Genomic DNA, 348 nt, shown 5'->3' on the forward strand with positions numbered 1-348 from the left:
CCCTCAGGGGTCCTCTCTCGGGTCCGCACTGTGCGGGCAGCTGCTCCTCGGCTGGGCGCCGAGGGGGGCCGACTCCCGTCTCCAGCCCACACCGCCAGCGCTCTCCATGTCTTGGGACCAAAGTGAACACCGGAGGGTCAAGAGATTTCGAGCACGCTCTCGATTCCCCGAGCCTCCCTCCACCCGCCACCTCCCTGGACTAGGAGAGGCCTGAAGCCCAAGCGCGGGGACGAGGCTGCCCCCTCTCTGCAAGCCGAGTGGCATTTTGTCATCCTCGTTCTCGCTCCGCTTTCCCCGGCTTCAAAATTAAAAAAAAAAAAAAAGGGAGGAAAGGAAGAAAGAAAAAAA

General features: G+C 60.6%; 1 protein-coding gene across 1 annotated transcript in view; it reads left to right on the forward strand.

Annotated features, from left to right (window-relative positions):
- The window catches only part of LHX5 (LIM homeobox 5), a 20,760-nt gene extending 20,634 nt beyond the window's left edge, over positions 1–126 (forward strand). Inside the window, exon 7 of the mRNA XM_027773122.1 lies at positions 8–126. Within this exon, the coding sequence (XP_027628923.1) occupies positions 8–126 (119 nt within the window). The remainder of the gene's footprint in view (positions 1–7) is intronic.
- The last annotated feature ends 222 nt before the right edge of the window (positions 127–348 follow it).

Source organism: Tupaia chinensis, unplaced genomic scaffold (genome assembly GCF_000334495.1).
Source record: "Tupaia chinensis unplaced genomic scaffold, TupChi_1.0 Scaffold000323_1, whole genome shotgun sequence".
NCBI classification, from domain to species: domain Eukaryota; kingdom Metazoa; phylum Chordata; class Mammalia; order Scandentia; family Tupaiidae; genus Tupaia; species Tupaia belangeri.